Source organism: Carlito syrichta, unplaced genomic scaffold, assembly GCF_000164805.1.
Source record: "Carlito syrichta isolate Samal-C Ts95f unplaced genomic scaffold, Tarsius_syrichta-2.0.1 Scaffold314774, whole genome shotgun sequence".
Lineage (NCBI taxonomy): Eukaryota > Metazoa > Chordata > Mammalia > Primates > Tarsiidae > Carlito > Carlito syrichta.
This window is the reverse complement of record NW_007258870.1, coordinates 266,621-283,034: the sequence shown is the minus strand read 5'-3', so window position 1 is coordinate 283,034 and position 16,414 is coordinate 266,621. Positions and strand designations below refer to the sequence as shown.

Sequence of the window (16,414 nt, the reverse complement as noted above, 5' to 3'; positions counted from 1 at the left end):
TTTAAAATGAGCATGAATTCACTAGTTTCCCTGGTTGACAAAGTGTGTTAATCAGTCACTGAACCTTGTTTCCTAACAATTTCAATTATAACGTGTTTGGAGGGTATGCGTGGGTTAGACCAGAAGATGGCGATAAATCAGGACACCTGGGATGCTGAAGTCTGGAAAGGTGACATGCTCTCATAGCCCAAATAGGAGGATGGAATGGGGTCCTGAAAAGCATCAAAGGACCCAAGAACTAACAGAGCATGGCTGAACTTAGAGGGTGGCCTCCCCAGAATAAGTATGAATGAGCAGGAGTGGCTAAATTCTAAAACGGTCTAGAAAGACCCAGTTGCAACACCTGCAGGTGGGTTTCCTGAATAAATCTTGCTTATCATATCCACTATTGCAATGCAGGCATCCTTACTTCCTAGATGTTTAGAGAAGTGGCTTATTTCTTGATATGCTACCAAATACAAGTTTAAGCACATACTAGGATTTCAGTCTCTTTTAGACCACTGGAACTCTTACTTTGGAAACTGGATGATCTGCTTGTATAAACTCAGTAGTATAATGGTAAAGAATGTGGCTCCAAGGCCAATCTACCTGGGTTCAAATCTGAGTCCCATCACTATAATCTTCAGCAAGTTGTTTATCCATCCACTGAATCTCAGTTTGCCCAGTTCTACGTGGGGAGGATACTAATATTGAACTCATAGTGTTGTCATTGGAACCAAATGAGTTAATATATGTGTCTTTTAGAACCATCCTAGAATACAGTAAGCACCTAGCTGCCATACCCTGTCACTGCATTCTTCTAATTGCTTAACATGCTAGCCACAGGGACAGCCTGCCTCCTTTTCTGGGACCAACACTGGCCCTAGGAGCTATCACAAGTCAGAGTTTATCTATTTAGTAGTCTTGTTTCTGGCCTTGTGTGTATCTTACCCCACCCCTGGGTCCACCAATAGGAACCAGTTGCACAACTTAATTCTACACTTTTCCTTCTACCTAACAGGTCCTGGTTTCAGAGTATCCCAAGGTTTCTCTGGAGAAAGTCCTTAGAGATGAACCAAATCGATCATTCTAAGAACTAAGCTACAATACCCCAGGCCCCCTCCATCTGCTGGACCATTCTGATGCTACACTCTGCTACCTCCTGTGAGCTTGTCTGCTCAAATGAGGACTGTACACCTCTAACCTGGATACTTTCCATTGTCGGGATCTTCTCCCACGACTTCCTGTATCTCTAAGAACGTGACTGGTTTCCTCATCTTTTCCATTGTGGTTTGGCATCTAATGCACTCAAGTGTTGTCAGAGTCTTTCCCTATGGCAGGTAGCTTCAAAAAGTCAAATCACCTACTCTCCCACAGATGTTGTGGCAAATGTACCAAGAGTTCCTTCCAAACATTCTCAAAGGATTCACCTTCTCTAGGTCGGTCGGTTTGACAAAAGGAGAAGACAAGCATGACATTCAGAACTCCCATTCTGTTATTATTGGCAAAACTGTCTTATTAGCATTAAAATAGGGAAAAGACCTAGGTGAAAAGGGATATTGCTTTAAAAAGAATTAAAAAAGACTGCTGCTTAGCACACAAATGAAATCCCAATGCTTAGTACATACTATAGAATAGAATTGCTGAATAGCTAATCCATAAATCACTCTACAAAGCCTAGGTGTGTGGAGCCGTGAACTCATTCCATAATTTTCACTAAAAGAGACCTTCATCAAAAAGAAAAGAGAATTGCAGCCTCTGTGTGGATGTCCTTCAGCAATCACATGGGGGGGGAATGGAGGGAATCCTTGCCTGCCTCTACATACACACACCCTCACACACACAAAACACATCAAGCCAAAATGCTGCACATTAACTTCCAATCACTATTAGGAAGGTACTAGGCTAATCACAACACAAAGCTCAGAACACACCATGCAAGTAATGTTACAAAAGCAAGCCCGTCTCCCAGACAATAGTCCTGCCCCTGCCACACACCTATGCTGTCCTCCCATCCAGTGTCCTCCAGAAACATGTAGACAGAAAGCGACTCATTAGGAGCCTTGACCTACTCACTGTTACCCCACCTCCAGTGTATCTCTCAGAATCTAACAATTATTACCCTAGCAAGCCAAAATCTCATCCACAAATACACTTCTTACTGCCTTTCGTTCTGCAGCAAATATCCTTTTATGCACACTTCAATCAGAACTACCCAAATAGCCATTAACACAGTTTGGAGAGGGAGAAGAGTAAGAAAAACAATTTGAAACCCAACAAATGAGCTGCAAAGTCAAATTTGTATAGAGGACCCCCAGAGACTGGGGACTAAGCTATGGGAGTTGGGCAGGTGAAGCAAAATTGAAGGTGCATCAAAAAACTCAGTGACTGAGATAAATAATATTCTGACTCAGTTTTAAAAAGAAAAGTTAGTGCAAAAATTCCATTTTGAGCAAAATAGAAATTTTAAATAACAGTATTCAACAGTGCCATGATAAGCTATTTTGAAGCCCAAAGCAAAAGGACAAATCAGTAACTTTGATCCTGTTTTTATTAACAGTTTGGATATTTCATTCATCATGGATTTTTTCTGCATGAATTTCAACTATTGAAAAAATTTTAGTAAAACATTACCTATCTTAATTTCTTAGTTTTTTGGCAGCCACTTTATGTTTATACCCAAGGGAAGCACATCGCTTATTTTACCTTTGTTCCTCCCCTGCTCCAAATGACTGACAATCCTTGTAGCACTAGAAAGAACAAGAGCATTGTCTTCCAAAATAGCCTTCCAGAATATTGCTACCCATCTCATTGGGAAAAAAAAAAAATAGCCAGAGCCCAGAATTAGTACAAGTGGAATGAAGGCCAGTTTTTACTTAGGTATTTTTTATTGTATTGTATTGTATAATAGAGATGTGGGATAAAAGTAAGGATTAACTATGCAAGTAGGCTATATGCAGGCAAAGTTTGGGCCTCCAACTGGCCCTCACTCCCCTGGTATAAAACCAGGTACCCTTTGTGTTGTTGTGTGTCCCCCATTCCCCAAGCAGTGCCCAGCGACTGCCGATACCTGCCTTCTACTAATATGATTAATGCTCAGGTCCCACTTATAAGTGAGACTATGTGATATTCCGTTCTTTGTTTCTGTGATAGAACACTGAGTATGGTGGTCTCCAACTCCATTCAATTTACTGCAAAGTCCATGATTTTGTTATTCTTTATGGCTGGATAATAATTCATCATGTATATATACCACATTCTTAAACAGGTTAAACATTCCTTTCAGTTGTAATTGGAAAGTCCCAAATTTAACATTAACTTCATTTCTGCTATATGTTGGTGCTTATTTTGCAAACAAGGTCATTTAAAATCAGTAATTCCCAGCCTTTGTACCACCAAAGACTCTAATTTTTCTCCTAACTTCTAATCAGGCCTTGAGTTTTGAACAATATTTTTTGCCAAGCATTTGTGCATGCATTTATTAATAAATTCTGTTTGCCATTTAATAGGCTAAAATATCTATATCTGCCAATCACATCTTCTGATCAATGGGTGATCACCTATGATTTCCAGACTGAGCTGACACAATTATGACCAAAGACAGAAATGCCTGACCTGCAAATCAGCCTGTCCAGCTCTATGAAGGGTGTAAATGTGTGTTAGATATTTTGAAATTTAAGAAGTTCTCAGAAAAGCTGTAATGAACTATTAGTTAAAATAAGTGACACAAAAGAAATAAGTATACCATGTTTTCACTTATAAAAATATATGTAAAAAGAAAAATACTTTAGTGTAGTAGTAACAAGATTACATATACATATGCACATTTATATACATATGTATATGCATGTGCATATATATACACACACATATACACCAATTTACACACACACGCACACGCACACACACACATATAATGTTTTCATTAAAAATTGAAAAATATGCCGGGCTCGGTGGCTCAGCCTGTAATCCCGCGCCTTTGGGAGGCTGAGATGAGGGGATTGCCTGAGCCCGCGGGTTCGAGACCCACCTGGGCAGTGAGACCTAATCTCTACAATAAATAAAAAAAATCAGCTGGGCCTGGTAGCACATGCCTGTAATTCCAGCTACTCGGAAGGCTGAGGCGGAAGGATCGCCAGAGCCCAGCAGGTCGAGGCTGCGGTGGCCGGAAGCAGCCACTGCCCTCCAGTCTGGGCAACAGAGTGAGACTCCAACTCAAAAAAAAAAAATTGAAAAATAATCCGATCTCCTTTGCCAGCTTTCTAGTTCCTTTGGGGTCCAAAGACCCCAAGATAGGAACCACTGTTTTGTTGAAAACCAGTCACTGAAAGAGTAGTAGTAGAACATTGAGTTTCTGAGTAAATATTCATGAATAGAAAGCTAGTAAATACATGGCAAACAGGTTAAGGGACCAAGGGCCACTGACCAAAGCTTGCTGAAATTCATTATTAAAATGACATTTCCAGATGATTTTCAAGGTTATCCACTAGAACGTAAGCTCTTTGTGTTGCAGGAAACCCCTGTATTGCCCAATATCCTGCAGAGTGTCCTTCTGGGACAGAATCAATAAATATTTATTGAACAAATGAATGAGTGAATTTCTTATTTCATCATCATGTTTTAACATGCAAATAAACTGTAGAAGGCATAAGGATTGGAGAAGTGTGTCTTTAAGACATATGTAGTCATCAATAGAAGCAGCGTCATGGGCCCCCCCTTTTTTTTTTTATAAAAAAATGCATTTTGTCAAGAACAATCATTAAGACACCTCATTCTGTCGTGCCTATTGACTAACCAATCAATGGTGTGTTCCACAGATTCCACCTTTTGCATTTGTTCCACTTGAACTCTCCAATCTCTTGTTAAAGATAGTAAACAATCCTGGCCACACTCATATTTTTTCTTCATTTTCATTGTGGTGCTCCATCTTGTACTTCCTGCCTTTCTAACACTTGAGCTGACCCTCTCTAGTCCTGCATTTATCCTCTGCTCCTTCATTATCCTCCCCTACACAATTTGGTTCAGCATGAATAATTCCTTAGACACATGTTAAGCTGGCCCTTGCAAACAATCCTATGATGTAAGCAAAGCAAAAGTTATCATTGGTCCCATTGTATGGATGGAAAAACTAAACGTCAGAGAATTTAAGTATGTTGACCCCAGATCTCAGTAAGTGATTGACCTAGGATTCAGAACCAGGTCTCCTTTCCCCAAGGTGAGCACTTCCCCATTACCTTTATATTTGTACAGCATTCTATTATATTACCAACAACTTCAGCGTGGTATATAGCATGTGGTTGCTTAAAGCCTGATGTAAGAGGTGACATAAGTCATATAAGAAGATTCAGATGATACTGGAGAGCCATATGTTTTTGTGCCCATAGAATGGAATTATAATTCTTTAACAAGATATATAAGATCCTCATAATTTGATTTGTCTGACTTTCTAGCCTCTTCCTTACACATCCCAGTATTCACATAGTGCCTAACCATGTTGAGCTAGCAGGATCGTTTGCCCTCCATTTTTATGTGTCTAAGCCTTTATATGCCCTTTCCTCAGCAGTGTTCTTTCCATTCTGTTCAGCCAGAAAACTCCTACTCATCCTTCCGGAGCCTTCTTAAGCATGAGTTATGAAATGTTCTCACTAAGTGAGGCTTGCCCATACCGCCATTACTTTAAGCTTCCCATAGGTCCCAGGATAAAGTCCAGATCCTTCTACGTGGCAGCCAAGGACCTTCATGATCTGGCTCTTGCTTACATCTTCAGTCTTATCTTTTCTTATACCTACCACACCCTCTCACGCTATTCTGCACTCATACTGAATGACTTTTAGTTCTCACATATACATTGCCATCTCTTTCTTCTCTCAGCTTTTGCTTCCCAGCTCCTTCTGTCTCCATCTTTCCCTTTGCTAGGAAAATTCCAACTCAGGTTTCCATGAGGTCTCAGCTAAGATATTATTTTCTTCAGGAAATCCCTCTGAGTTAGGGTTGGTGCCAGTCTTTCTTGCTGCCTGAGTGCTTCTGTTATCATGGTACCTCCTCACCAGTGCCTCATTGATAAGCACTTAATGACTGACTCTCCCAATGTTACCCTGATTTATTCTTCTTTGATACATTCCCTGCCTTTTCTAGAAGAGAGTCTGCGATCATATTCTCCTTGATTTTCCTTATTTGAGATTCCTTTCAATCTTTTCAATTTCTAATTCAAATATTCTAATGTTTTGGGATTATTCATGTGGCAGAAACAATGCTGGACTAAGTGCTGGCTCAGGCTCAGGTCCTATCCATTCACCTGCTCATTCATTCATTCATTCATTCAGTTAACAGCTATTTATGGAGTACTTTTGTCTATGTGCTAGGTATTATTATAGGCAATGGAGGGAACAGGCAAAGTTTCTGCCCTCATAAGGTTTTCATTCTAGGGAGGCTATGAATAAAGAAATAAAGAAGATAAATATACAATGTAATGTACATTAGTGGCAAGTGCTATGAGGAAAAATGTGGTTATGATATTGCCCATACTCTCCTGGATAAACCTGTTAAATCTCTCTGAAACTCAATGTCATAAAAGGACATTGCAAAATGGCACTAATAATACCTGTTCTAAATAACTCGCAGGGTTGCTATGAAGCTCAGGCATGAAGGGATATGAATGCATTTTTGAAAACATATCAAGTATATGACTTTACTGTTATTTTAATTTTGATGTAATGCAGTCTCTATTTACCCTCTCCAAGAGCCAACACATGAATTTTTAAAAAATTCATCAGTCATTTAGTTATTTGAAGATGAGCAAATGTCTGGCTGATGGCTTCAGTCTTCATCTGAGTGTTTGGTTAACCTATCTGCATGGTTGGAAAAGTCATGAGTTTACTGCTGTGCGTCTGAAAGCATCAATCTCTAGGATTATTATTTTTTTCTTATGCTATTGAAATAATGGTAATTTTCCTGTCTAAATGTAAATTTTAAATGGGCATTTTCATGCCCACTTTGGAAAACAAGCTAAGCAGGACTGTCCATCTCACATAAATGTTATTTATATTTCGATGTAGCTTATTTTTATTTGGGGCATATGTGAATGCCAGCAATGTGTGGGAGAACATTAAATCATTCCCCAGAAACTTAGGAACCAAATTTAATTGTGCAACTGTTTGCAAAATTTCAGAAAAAAAATGACAGCATTATTTTTTGTACTAGCTTTAAAAAGGATGAGTACATGAAAATAAACTAAGCAATGCATTTTCTATATTACATACTAAGGAAGCCTTTTCTATATTATATACTAAGGAAGCATCTGATATCAGCCTTTTTAAAAGGTGTCTAGGAGTGAAGTGAGACCACGGCAAATTGAGGTGAGCATAGGTCTTTTTATTTTATTCAGGTATTTGTGTATTTATTTGCAATTATACAATAAGAAGTGAATACATGCTTTCAATAATTCAGACAGTACTTGAAAGATGCAAGTTTCTTTTATCTGTTATCCTCTCCCATCATAACCTCACCCTAATGATCAAGTAGTTACAGTTACCAATGTGGTGTGTATCCTTTTTGATGTTTCAATATGTAATTACAAACATACATATGCATTTTTATATAAATAGCGCACTACACATATTGTCTGGAAAGTTGGTTTCTTAACATGCCCTGGAGACCTCACCACACTGGGACATAGAGTTCTACCACACTCTTTCTCACTGTTGAATAGTATTGTATTATATGAATATAACAGTTTATCTACCCCATTCCTGATGGATGGGGATTTGGGCTGTTTCTGACGTCATTATGTTGCATACTTTTACTAGTGCGCATGCATGCATATTTCTCCAGGGTATGAACTGTGAGATATAATTGCAGCTTCAGGAGAATTCACTTCTTTTTCTCCATTTAAGCCGTAAGAAGTGCTGTAGACTGCCCTCCAATAATGAAGTACCAACTTATACTTTCGCCAACAGGATCCATTCCAGCTAAGGGGCATCTTTGCGCTACTGTAGGGAGGTAGCTAGTGCAGAAGGAGAAACTGGATTTCTCTATCTTTCTGAGGGTTAGGAACACATGTTCAGTAGGTAAATCCCAAGGGGTCAAAGGAGCTCAGCTGGCAGCAATTCTCTCCTTTTCATTTCACTAGAGTTAATTCCTTTTTTATACTTCTTTGCCCTTTCTTATTTCAGGTGTTAGCTACCTTAGACATAACAGATATCCTCTGAACCTATATTTCTCTTGACCTTAATGAATGGTCTATTGGAATTAATAACGATCTACCATTTATTAAGTGCCACACACACTGCACGAACTGTCTCAGTCTCAAAATGTCTCTGTGAGGTAGGTATTCCTTTGACTTACATTTTGCAGATGAAGACACAAAGAAGTGCCTGAATCTACCTAGAGGCATAATATCTATTTAGAGGTAGAGCAGAAATTGGGACCTGGGCTGGATGATTCCAATGCCAGTTCTGGAGTTGCTAGCTACCAGACTCCACTGTAAGCAATCATTCTCTTCTCCGCCCTCCTACAGCTTTTTATCTCTGCCTCCTTTGTATTGGTCACTGCTTTCTGCCTTTTACTAGTTATTTCTGAAAAGGATTTATCTTATCTTTTAGCCTGTTAGCTTCTCAACTGAAAGAAGCATGGCTGAGTCACCTCAGTTTTCACCACCATTTCAAAAAATACAGTACCTCAAACACCCTGGGAACCTGATAAATACATTCTGAAAGAAAGACATACTCACCACTCAACCTCGTAAAATTTCTCCCATACAATCTGAAATCACTGAGTGTCTCCCCACTGAATCTGACAATGGTCTTCATGGGTAACCTACTGTGACATCTTTCCTGGAAATAATCCCCACATCAGAACCTCCAGACATGGATAGTTTCTAATCCTATCTTTACTATTTTTTTTTTTTTTTTTTTTGAGTTGGAGTCTCACTCTGTTGCCCAGACTGGAGTGCAGTGGCCGCTTCCGGCCACGGCAGCCTCGATCTGCTGGGCTCTGGCGATCCTTCCACCTCAGCCTTCCAAGTAGCCGGAATTACAGACATGCGCTACCACGCCCGGCTGATTTTTTGATTTATTGTAGAGATGAGGTCTCACTGCCCAGGCGGATCTCGAACCCGCGGGCTCAGGCAATCCACTCACCTCAGCCTCCCAAAGGCGCGGGATTACAGGCTGAGCCACCGAGCCCGGCTCCTATCTTTACTATTAAGAGTCATTGCCTTATGGTCCATTCCCCTAGGACTCCACTGGTGCTGGATCTGATGTTTCAATATAAGTTAATTTAGTTGATGCTTTAGTTAGAATTAATTTGTCTTAATTTATCAAAGACCTTCGAAGTTTGCTGCCCTTCACCTCAATCCTCTTGTTCTAGCATTTAACCCAGTTTTTAGTTTTTGGGGCATGCCTTTATTCTGCCTTCCAAATCAGCTGCTGAGTGGAAGCCTGATGTGATGGTTTGGCTTCCAGGCTAGCTACATCTCCCAACACTATCACTTGAATCACCTTCCAAACCATTCTCTGTTTCCAAGGATGAATCACTCCTTGCCCATGACTACTGCGGGCCTGCTTCTCAAGAGTGAATCATACTCTACCCATGACTACTGCAGGCCCCCCAACATTTCAGTTGAGACCCAGAATCCTGAGTGCTTGTTTATTTGGATGTCAATTTAGGTAACATATAACAAACGCTGTAACAAGGACTATCAGTGTTCTATTGACAGAAATAGCCCTCATGTCAAGAAGACTAGCCACCACTTTCCCGTCTGTCTCTCTCTGGTCTGTTCAGACTGAAAGCCACAGTCCATGTTGCCATCCTCAATTGTCCCCAAAGATTATTAGAAACCTTATCAAACTTCTGAGATTCATTACCCAAACTGGTATTCAATTATATATGGTCTCATTTTATGTGATTTATAGTCTCCCTTATTAGACCAAAAGTTTTCTGAAGTAGGAACCATGTTGCCATATTCTTTATCATCCTCCTCCTCATCATTATTGTGAACATTTATTTAACTTACTGAGTGAAGAAGGCTTTACATGAATTAGTTGCTTAATCTTCATCAGAACTCTACGAGATAGATGCTATTATTATCCCATTTTGCAGATGGGAAAACTGAGGCACAGAGAAGTTAACTTGCTAAAAAAACTCATAGATGCTATGTGGTGAAACAGGTATTCTAATCTGAGTAATCTGGTTCTAGAGTCTGTGAGCTTAACCAGAGAGACTTCTTTTTCCATATGATCCCTCTCTAGTACTGAAACAACTGAACATGTAAATAGTACACAATAAGTACTCATTGGCTGCTTGACACACAATTTGACACTAGTGGTTCTTTCAGTGTCCTTGAGTCTACTCTACAAACATCTCAAGACTCAACTGCACATGGTTCAATTGCTTAACACAGATCTGGGCACGGGGAAGGGGCCAGACTGAAACAAGATTTGCCCACATTTCTGCCTAGAAACAGTCACTAGACTGAAGAGATAACCTATGAAATGGGAGAAGATATTTGCAAGCCATACATTTGTGATAAGGAGTTAATATCCAAAATATATAAGGAACTCAAACAACTCAACAGTAAGAAAACACATATCTCAATTTTATTTATTTATTTATTTATTTTTTTGAGTTGGAGTCTCACTCTATCGCCCAGACTGGAGTGCAGTGGCCGCTCCCGGCCATCGCAGCCTCGACCTGCTGGGCTCCGGCGATCCTTCCACCTCAGCCTTCCAAGTAGCCAGAATTACAGGTATGCGCTACCATGCCCAGTTGATTTTTTGATTTATTGTAGAGATGAGGTCTCGCCAAGTTGCCCAGGCAGGTCTCGAACCTGCGGGCTCAGGCAATCCACTCACCTAGGCCTCCCAAGTGCTGGGATTACAGGCTGAGCCACCGAGCCCAGCCTCATATCTCAATTTTAAAACAGCCAAGGAACCTGAATAGACATTCTTTAAAAAAGCATACAAATGGACAACACGTATATGAAAAATGCTCAATGTCACAAATCATCAGTGAACATTAAAATCACAATGGGGTATCATCCTACACCAGTTAGAATGTCTATTATCAAAAATACAAAAGGCAGCAATTGTTGGCAAGGATATGGAAAAAAAGGGAACCTATGTGTACTGTTAGTGAGAATGCAAACTAGTACAGTCATTAAGGAAAACAGTATGGAAGTTCTTCAAAAAATTAGAAATAGAACTATCATATGATCCACAATCCCACTTCTGGTAATATATCCAAATTATATAGAATCAGCATGCTGAAGAGACATCTGCACTCCCGTGTTCATTGTAGCAGTGTTCACAGTAGCTAAAATATGGAATCAGCCTCAGTGTATATCAACAGATGATTGAAAAAAGAAAATGTCTGGTTCGAGACCAGCCTAGGTAACTTGACAAGACCTCATCTCTACAATAAATCAAAAAATTGACCAGGTATGGTGGCGTATGCCTATAGTTCTGGCTACTTCGAAGGCTGAGGTGGAAGGATCGCCGGAGCCCAGCAGGTTGACGCTGGGGTGGCTATGAGTGTGCCACTGCACTCCAGCCTGGGCAACGGAGTAAGACTCCAACTCAAAAAAAAATGTGCTGCATATACACAATAGAATACTATCCAGTCATAATAAAAGAAGGAAATTCTGTCATTTGTGACAACATGAATGAACCTAGAAGACATTAAGTGAAGTAAGTCAGGCACAGAAAGACAAATACTTCATGAACTTACTTATAGGTAAGTAAGTTGAACTTATGGAAGCGGAGAGTAGAATGGTGGTTACCATGGTTGAGGGTGGGGGATTGAAGAGATCTTGATCAAAGGACATAAAATTTCAATTAGACAGAAGGAATAAGTTCAAGAGATCTATTGCATATCATGGTGACTATAATTAATACCAATATAATGCATACTTGAAAATTACCAAAAGAGTAGATTTTAAGTGTTCTCATCACAAAAAAGGGACAAGCATATTCATTTGCTTGATTTAGCTATTCCACAACATGTACATATATCAAAACATAATGTTCTGTACAATAAATATATACATTTTAATTTGCCAATCAAAGTTTTCAAACAATGATTTGCCTACAAGAGCTGTGGAAGTAATGGAGAGGCAGATGCCAAGGAAGATGCTGCCAGAAAGTTGGTTTGGCTGGAAAGGTAGTGAGCATGACAACAAGAGGACCCAGTCCAGATGACATAGACAGTAAAGTGCATAGTGGCTAAGAAAATGGATTTTGAAAGAAGGCCACTTGAATCCCAGTGCCACAGAGTGCCTTTCCCATGGAACTATTGTGAGACTATGTGAGCCAATTCTTCTAAAGAGCTTAGCCCAGTAACGGGCAGAGTTCCACTGTACCTGTTAACTGCTATGTTAGTCATATTAATTAGAATGAGGAAAATCATTTGACTTCTGGGCTCCTGACTTATATGTGGGGCACAGCAATGGAGAATGAAGGCATAGTGGACATTCAGAAATCAGCATATACTCCCTAGACTCTGATAATCTGAGCCCATTTAGTTTTAGTGAGGTCAGCCTATGAGTAGTAGAACCAAATTTAGGGAGGATGGTCCCTAAGCCTAAAAATTCCAGGTTACCACAACAGAAATGTACATATTAGGTCAGGGAGAGATGTTCTTATCAGGACGGGGGCACAAACTGGGGACTTGGTCTTGGACACAGGTGAAATCCCATGGCTCAAGTGAGGCACAGGAGCAGAGTGAGAGAGAAGCCAGGGCGCTTTGGAGCAGAGCCTAATATATGGGGTGGGATTATGGGGCTTAAATCAGCCCTTCCTCTTCTCAGGAGTAGCCCAAAGGACTAAGGGAGCACTAAGGCTGAGTGTGCATTAAGGATCACATGATACCAATGGTAAGGAAACACTGGTAGTCAGGTTGGACCTGATCCATGTCCCATGTAGCTGCCTCACTGTCTTCTTTAAGTCTTGCCCTGTTGGCAAGCAAGCAATCTGGAACCCTGCCCTTTGCTGAAGGCAGGCACACACCAGGTGACTAACTTCAGGGAACGGAAGCCAAGCTGTCTTTCAGTACAACCTATGGTGAAAACCTCTAAGGCAAGCCTTGGCGACTCCAAGGCCTCAGCAGTGGGGCACCCCTCCTCTGGGCAGGGAGCTTGAATTCACACAGCAGGAGATCCATAACATAGCGGGTGACCCGCAGAAGACTTTTAAATGTCTGTTTTTTAAAGTGGTCAGCAAAGCAGGAGAGAAACTGTCAGAGATTCACAATGAGGAGTTTAATCCAGCAAGTCAGCAAAGGAGTGAAAGGAAACAGAAAATAGGAGACAATAGAAGAGGCTTTGGGATTTTGGAAGAGAAAAGTAAAATGTGGTAATAAGAAAATAATACTGTCAGATATAAGCAGCTGCTCAAGTCAACATTTGCAGAACACTATTTTCTATTCTTCCAACTCCTCTACACATTTGACAGATTTCTACTTGTTCTTACCCTTAGCTCAAACTCCACCTCCTTTACAGAAAGCCACACCCCCTCCTGGTCTCTGTTTTCATTAGACATAATGTATGTCACAGTGTATTTCAACATATAATGCAATGAATTATGGACTCTGTGCATTATAAACACCCATCATTTCTTTCAAGAAGTTCATCTGTAAATCCCAGGACTTAGTTCAGTTCCTGGCATTTATTAGATGCTCAATTTGTGATCACTGAATGAAGAGTTGGTTAAAAAAAAAAAAAAAAAGATAAGTGAAGGAAGGAAGGCGGAAAGGAAGGAAGGAAGGAGAGAGAGAAGGAGGGAAAGAAGAGAGAGAAGGAGAGAGGGAGGGTGGGGAGATCCTTTATGATTGAAGCACAGGGTGCACAGAGGGGAGGCAGAAAGTGATTCTATAAAGAGATCTTAGCATGTCATGCTGGTGATATGGACCAAGCCAAGCATTTCAGCTTTATCTCACTGACAAAGTAGCAAAATTAAAGGTTGTAAAGTATATTTCAAAGAGCTACCTTCGATGCCATAACCCAGTGCTGCATATTATGAATCTCATTTATTTTTTTCCTACTTCAAACTAATGTGCTTACATCCAAAGATATGATATACATAGCCTCTTTCAAAACCAACAGACCTCAACTACTCCAAAAAATATTCTTAAAATAACCTTCCATCAGCTTGCTATTCAGTACTTTATTCTTTCTTTATTTTAAAGATGTGGGATACAATTCAGGGTTAGGTACATAAGCGGTCATTGCACAGGTGAAGTTTGGGCCTCCCATTGGACATCACTTCACCTGGTTTGGGATCAGGCACCCTTATTAGTGTTATGTGCCACCCCTCGACTGTCAGTGACCTGCTACTGTCAAGTCCTTTCATGCAGTAATATGATAAATGTTCAGGGTCCACTTATGAGTGAGAACATGTGGTTCTCAGTTCTTTGTTTCTGTGATAGATCTATTTGGTACTTTAATCTTTATAACCCTGCACCTGTTTATTTGTTCCCTGGGAGTTAAAGTTGTCCCTAAGAATTATGAGTCTATTATTTAGACTTAGACAAACTTGGTTTCAAATCCTAACTCACCCACTTGCAAGCTTTCCAACTTTAGCTAAAGTATTATTATTTTTTTTTTGAGTTGGAGTCTCACTCTGTCGCCCAGACTGGAGTGCAGTGGCCGCTCCCGGCCACCGCAGCCTCGACCTGCTGGGCTCCGGCGATCCTTCCGCCTCAGCCTTCCAAGTAGCTGGAACAACAGACGCGCGCTACCACGCCCAGCTAACTTTTTGATTATTGTAGAGATGAGGTCTCGCCAAGTTGCCCTGGCAGGTCTCGAACCCACGGGCTCAAGCAATTCACTCACCTCAGTCTCCCAAAGCACGGGATTACAGGCTGAGCCACCGAGCCCGGCTTAGCTAAAGTATTTAATATTGCTGAGCCTCAGTCTGCTCAGCTCTCTAGGCAAGATAAATGATACCTGTCTATATGGCTTTGGTAAAAATTGAAGGATATTGTAAAATGTAGACATATACTAAACCATCAACAGTTAGTAATAGTGGTGTTGCCAATATTAGTTAAAAAATACTAGTAAATAGTAGGTTTGTTTGTTCATATGCCTGGTATATTTTTTAGCAGAGAGGATTGTCTTCTCTTTCTTTTGTTATTATTATTTTTTCCCTCTTCTTCCCCAATGCCACATCTGTCTCTTTTCTTCAAGGTACTTTTCAATTCTCTGTGTGACTCAATGCGAAGTATATGTCATACGTGACAGACGCCTCTTCCACTGTGCCCTCATTTGCCCCACTGCTATCAACCCTGTTTATGAGTCCGAATCTTGCGGCTTGTTTTACCTCACCATTCTCCTTCACCCCTGCCATATGCAATTTATCAGACTTTGTTAACCCATGTCCTGAACAGCTGATTGTAGCCATTGCTCTCTGTATATGCCACCACCATAATCAGGTCACCTCCATCTCTAACCCAGACTGCCACCAGATCTTCCTGGCTTCTCCTCTCAAAGTCACCTTCTCCTTCTCTGCTCCTCATTCCCAGTCAATTCTCCATGCTGTAGCCAGAGGGGTCTTCTTAAAATGCAAAGGTGACCATGTGAAACCCCTAGCCTAAGGCCATCTCATGGCTTCCCATTGCTCTTAGCATAAATATGCAACTTGTTGCACATGGTTATTCTATAATCATGCTTATTATCTGTGCTGGAGACACGCTGGCTTTACAACAGTTCTCCTCTTTGTATAGGTTGTTGTCTTTTCCTCCAACAGACTCTCCAAAGAAATAAGTCTTGCACCATACTGTCTCAAAAACAAAGTTAAGCCCTGGACTCTGGACTGGAGAGTTCTCTTTTTGGTTCAAGATATTGTATGTCACTGGTATAAAACATTGTGTAGAGACGAGTTTCAGAGAAAAGAGCCAGGTTGGCAGAGTATAAAAGAAAGTGATGAATAGAGGAACTGGGTGCCTAAAAGCACTTCACTTCACTTTTCTAAATGTACCCTGTCAAAGTGAAGGGAGCAGACCCAGTAAGGCTTAAGTTAGTGGATGCACAATGAAGTAGAATATTTATCTTCATGCTCCTGAGCTGCAGACCATTAGCATTAGAAAACACCACCAAGCCTGTCTCCCATCATGCCTGAGGCCCTTGGAATGGGGAGGATCCTGATTTAATGAGTGAGTTACACTATCTGTCAACAGGACAGCTGAGAGGTAATTCAGCAAACAGCAGCTCCCAGAAGCCAAGGAGCAGAACATTTGAACACCATTTGTGTAAGATGTGGCCCTTGTTTTCATGGTCAGGGAATCATACACACCCTAACTACTCATGCTAGGAGGGATAAGTGATATCTGTGTGTCTTGCTCACACCGGCCACGCCAGTGTTGACTACTTCTGTGTGGGTGCTTGATGAGTTGTTGCAGAGAGGAGGCACTCAGCTAGAAATAGGGTCCTGGAGAGCTGCCTTTG

The 16,414-nt window shown here is 40.7% G+C and overlaps 1 protein-coding gene across 3 annotated transcripts in view; it reads right to left on the bottom strand.

Moving 5' to 3' along the window:
* The window catches only part of CA10 (carbonic anhydrase 10), a 523,391-nt gene that overhangs the window by 483,234 nt on the left and 23,743 nt on the right, over positions 1 to 16,414 (bottom strand). Inside the window, exon 2 of one of the 3 annotated variants that reach the window (XM_021719506.1) lies at positions 15,296 to 15,464. The exons of the other annotated variants lie outside the window; for them this stretch is intronic. Within the exon in view, the coding sequence (XP_021575181.1) occupies positions 15,296 to 15,371 (76 nt within the window). The 5' untranslated portion in view covers positions 15,372 to 15,464. The remainder of the gene's footprint in view (positions 1 to 15,295; positions 15,465 to 16,414) is intronic. 3 annotated transcript variants of the gene reach the window in all.